We start from the raw sequence: 5,354 nt of genomic DNA on the forward strand, positions 1-5,354 counted from the left end.
ATGAAGCATTAAACATTTTTAACATTAAACAAGTATGTTTTCACAGAGCATTTGAATTGATCAACAGTCTTAGATATTTTAATATTGTAAGGAAGATTGTTCCAGAGCTCAGCTGCAACAGAAGAAAATGAACGTTGACCATAAGATTGAGTTGACACTGGTGGAGTTACAAGAAGAAATTGAGAAGTAGAGCGAAGATTGCCAGACCCTGGTCAGACTGAACTACGTTGATTGATCTAGTACACAGGTATATAGTTCTGAAGTCATGACAGCAGCCTTCCAAAACAGCCTTAGCTTTCAGCTTAGTGCAGAGACATTGTGCCCAACTTTGTCGAAGGCTCCTTTGATGTCCAGGGCAATTGCGCAAACCTCGTCACTTTGGGACAGAGAGTTATTCCATTTCTGGTTATACAATCGCAATACTTAATATAGGTTAATAAATAAGTATCATTTGATGGGAGCGTAATTGTACAAATTAATGCAAGTTTATTGAAATTTTGATGCGTCTAATGCACAAGCCCCGAGTGGGGGAAACATTAGACCCATCAACATCTCAGTACAAGTGCATTATTTTGTACAATTTCTGGAGCAACAAGTAATACGTATTTATTGCTTTTTTCAAAACAAAATTATCACTAAAAATGTTGGAAAATAGAACCAAATATAAATGCATCAACCCACCCGAAAAATTGATCAATCCTAAGCGACGTGAAGTGCATATTATATACAAGCAATGCACTCCGCGTACTTTTCTAACCGGTTTTCTGATTGGCTGCTTTGATATTTATATAGGAATGTATGAATTTTGTTTAGTGTATGTATTTTGCATTCATGAGTAACCGATATTTAAAGAGGAAGTGATACAAGGAAATTGTTAAACTCGTTTAATTGACATTTATTAGTGTTTAATTGCATTCATATATATACATAAACAGAGATATAAATATGATTAAATTCGTTAAACAATATTAGTAATATTTCCATCGATACTGCAATTTATAAGAGTATCGCCACCAGCACACAGGTACACAAATAAATCTTTTTATTTCGTAAATCTACAATGAGCATAACTAGCTGACAAATTCTTTGTTGAAGAATTCCATCGGCAAGTTATTAAAATTAGGATAAGCCAACCAGCTTTAGACGTGGTAAGCTGTGGTAGCTTCTCCTCTTAACCAGTTTTTGAAATGATATATCACTTTCGATGCATGCTATTTCTGACCTGGTAGCGTCTCGTATGGGTATAACCATGTTAATTGTGTTTAACTGCATGATGGCCAGCTATTGATTCCGAGCATTATGTTATTCCAAGTCCACCATACTAGTATTACAATTTCGAGTTACATGAAAATGGCTATAGTGATTTTTTGAGGTGATGTTCCTGTTTCGATTCATTCAGTGCTATCGAATTTCAGTCACAATCTTTGCTTCCCATACTATACAAGCTTATTATGATAAAACATATCGTAAGCAAAGTGCGACACTGTCGTAAGGGCAGTAGAATGCAATAGCTGCCATTTGCAAAGTTTCAATAAATGTACTTACTTTTAACCAATAACACTAGAAAAAACACCCGACAACATGTAAAGGTGATATCTTGGGGGTTAGCTTAGTGACCATCAAGAAAGTGTACAGAACATCAACACTTTACAATGAGCATGATGGGGGGTTGTGCTGCAAACAATAGGTGTTTTACAAAAGGCAGCTATTACATTCTACTGCACTTACAATAGTGTTGTACTCTGCCGACGATATAGGATCATCTCCTTTGGTGACATACTGGTTAAGCAGACTTAGCTTAAAACTTGTGGGTCACCGATTCGAAATACTGTTTTTAATTAAATCAAAATTTCGTACGCCATGACTACAGAATGAAAACGGTATAATTCCATCATTGGGTAGAGCACAAAGATCAAAATACGTGTTCCAACATCCCCATACACTGCATTAAGTGCAGGGGTTAATGAGCTGTAATGATGCAATAATATATGTCGCTCTAACCCTAATTGTAGCCACTCTGAGCCATTGATAGCGGCCAGAGATATCAAACAAACTTTGGTCAATTTGGACGCTGAGTATCGCAACCTGTGAACGCTGTGGGCGCCTAGCAAAAACTGGGTTTGAACCCATATGTGCACCATACACAAAGTATGTACAACAATATCGCTAATTGCATCATAGTCAGTGACATTTAGTTTTTGGTGCTTGGGGCTGAGTACAGCAATTGCTGCAATTAATTTAAACAAAAGCCAAAGGAACACACCAGCAGTTGTGACGAGTAACAGATAAGCATTGGGAGAAAGAGATGCGGGGGGATGACTGATGTTTTTGTATATTTTATATGCTGAAATTGCGCTTAGGATAGTCAGTGGACCATACAATACACCTGTGATTGCGAAAAGGATGGTAATTCTGTCAAAAGTGGGAATACTATCAGTGATGTATTCTAGTGGTGGTCCATCGCGTAAAATGAGTCCAGCAATTAAATAACCAGTACTTGCAATTACCAGGGCTAGGGTACCAATTCGTTTGGTAAGTTTAGGGACCAACATACTTGAGGTATCTTGTAACTCACTGTCTCTTGAGCTAACCCAGTCGCGTTCCGATTCCGTATCACCCTCATTAACTAACGGGCGACGTTCTTGGCTTTCCGTGATAACAATAGAACCATAGTCGCTGTGAGGAGAAATTTCGTCATCAGATTCTGGATCACCACCAGCTCGGTTTTGCCCTTTCTTTCCCATTGATGACCACATACAGAAAAGAATTCCTACGCCTGTTGTCAAAAACTCGATAAAGAATGGTTCCAAAAAGTTTTGTGAAGTTTCCAACATTTTGTGCAATATATACGTTGAATTGCTAGTAGGCTCAAATAGGTTTGGTTGTTGGACAATATCTGCTACGCTGCCGAAAGTAAGAGCCACCCATACCCAAACTTTGTCCGCAATCATTAAAGCGATGGCATAGTGTAAAAGAGTTATGTTTTGTAGTAATGCGCCTTCGTACATGATAAAAAAGATCATCTGAGTTACTAAAGAGATCAAGTTAATGGCGCAGTCCACTTTTTCAGCGATTACTTCAAATGTTATTTGACTATATATGACTTTGACTAAACCAATTATCACATATGTACCGCCTCCTACTCCAAACAGTACAATTTGAAAACGATGAACACTTTTACAGAGCCTGGAAGATGGCTGATGTACATTAGGTTGCCCGTTGTCGTCAGTACCATGTCTTTCCATGTGATTCCCGCTTGAAAACTCCACGTAGCCTTTCGATACCAGCATTCTTTTTCCAATGATGAGGCACAAACTTGTAGTAGCCACTGACAGAGCAAATATTCCACCAACTATAGTGGTAAATTTAGTCACTTGAGTAGCAAATGCGCTCGGATTATAAGATGGTAAAACCAAGCAAGGGACAAAGGCGAGTGCTATTCCAAGAGTGCCGAGAAGAAACACCAAGAGTAGTGCCGAATGGTAATTCCCATGACTTCCGTCTGAACGCGTGACGCGTCGATCCTCTTCCTTTAATTTGAAAACAATATGATAACAGTGTTAGCATTTCAGGAATTTAATGATACTGATTTGGTATAAGTATGTTCTTTTGAAAAACTACCGTAAGGCTGTGGCAGCGGATAACTGAATGTCGCAGCGAAGAGCGAAACGGAGTACCGAAAAATAGCGTTTGAGGCAATTAAAAAATTGCACACAATATTATCAGAAAAAGTTTTGGTTGTGATTTGTTTTGCTTCATGATGCTTTATCGTTGTAGCACATGTATGTTTATTATCGCGACGCGTCGCGACGGTATACGCAAAGTATGAAACTAACGAAGTAATGGCCTTTATCCATGCCTAAACAATTCAGAACTCACACCGAAAAACCATCTAGTTTGAAAGCCTAAAAGCTATACATGTATCATACCAAGTATTCGCAAGGAGCTAAGCGGGTTTTTTTCGTGATTTAACTTCCGTCTGTTTATAGGGGAAACGCTTGCAAATATCTGATCGATAAGTCGCTACAGAGTTCAATCGCAGCTAGTTGACTTTAGAGGCCATTTTGTCGCTACGTCGTTAGCCACGATTGAACGATGGTAGCGATTGTGAAAACGCTACCAACGTTTAATTACTAGCGATTTTTAAATCGCATGCTGCGACTGCTAGTATCATAATGGACATAATTGCTTATATTGAATTTAATTGTATTAACCTAAAATACAATGTTTTATGTGGACCGGGATGCATTATAATATCATAATAATAGTCATTAAACCAAAAGAAAGTTGAAACCATCGTAGCCCTAACATTGTAAATCCGACGGAAGAGTTCTTACGATGGGTTGTGAATGTTAATCAAATTGATTAGCTTGCATTAGATGAGACTGCCTTTTAACGTGACTTACCTCGTTTATTGTAATTACGTCAGTCCCAGACATGTTGTTGGTCATTAGTCACCGTATTTGTGTAATACTTTAGTTACAAACATCTCAAATCGTCTCTGATAATATTAAGAGCAGAATCAGATCACCTCACATGCTTCCTGGTGTAGACTCAATATGAATATGATATTTAAGTGGTGGGATAAGAAAGCAGGCGGATAGGTTTGAAATTATTGCAGAAATGCATTTTGTATCTTTATATAGACAATTATTCAGTGTGAAAATTATTTTGGGAACAGGGAAACGAAACTAGTAAAAATAAAATCCTTTAATTTGATATTTTTGTGTTTTTCTTCACCATTATCAGTCTCAATAGATTGTACGTGTCCGTGTGGGCACTCACCCAATGCTTTGAAGACTCAATACATTGGGAATCCCCAATTTGAATTAACACAATACACGTCAGTGTGCATTAAGGGATGTAAACAATGCAATCAACTGTATCGTAATATCATTGTCAAATTCATGCATTATTGGCCGGTTATTATGCTTATTGGTTGTATTGTATTTCCTTTTTAAATGCAATGTGGTTGACATCATCGGGAAATTCCATAAAATCCAACCTCCAGTATTTAATTAAGGGTAGACGAGGTATTGTTGGCCGAAGCAACCTAAAAATCGATTTTCATTATCTAGATCAATATATTATTGAAAATTAACACCTTGATGTTTTGCAAAAGTTCATTCTACAAATTGTATACTTTGCAAACTTGCTTAATTTATTGTTGTTAATGAGTTATGTACGTTTTACAAAAGTGTTGTTGTTTCAGCGCTCTTTACAACGTAACTCAAGAACCGCAGCACCTATAAAAGTATCTCTGTGATATTTTCATTCTTCTACACGCTCACTATGAATTGAGCAATGCAGTTTTTGCCAAAACTCACTACCATTCGTAAGATGCTGTGAACTAC

General features: G+C 37.4%; 1 protein-coding gene across 1 annotated transcript; it reads right to left on the minus strand.

The window, feature by feature from the left end:
- Positions 1–941: 941 nt before the first annotated feature.
- On the minus strand, positions 942–4,625 carry LOC140137569 (uncharacterized). The gene is made up of 2 exons (XM_072159289.1): positions 4,407–4,625; positions 942–3,530 (listed from the first exon to the last, which is right to left on the minus strand). Exons 1-2 carry the CDS (start codon positions 4,449–4,451, stop codon positions 1,839–1,841), a joined length of 1,737 nt encoding a protein of 578 aa, XP_072015390.1. The 5' UTR covers positions 4,452–4,625; the 3' UTR covers positions 942–1,838.
- Between the last annotated feature and the right edge of the window lie 729 nt (positions 4,626–5,354).

This window comes from Amphiura filiformis, chromosome 17, assembly GCF_039555335.1.
Source record: "Amphiura filiformis chromosome 17, Afil_fr2py, whole genome shotgun sequence".
Taxonomy (NCBI): Eukaryota; Metazoa; Echinodermata; class Ophiuroidea; order Amphilepidida; family Amphiuridae; genus Amphiura; species Amphiura filiformis.

Bases quoted from the DNA above. Each gene is read 5' to 3' on its own strand.
- LOC140137569 (XM_072159289.1), bottom strand. From the start codon at position 4,451: ATGACCAACAACATGTCTGGGACTGACGTAATTACAATAAACGAG. The intron at 3,531-4,406 runs GTAAGTCACGTT...TTCAAATTAAAG, and splicing joins ACGTAATTACAATAAACGAG to GAAGAGGATCGACGCGTCAC.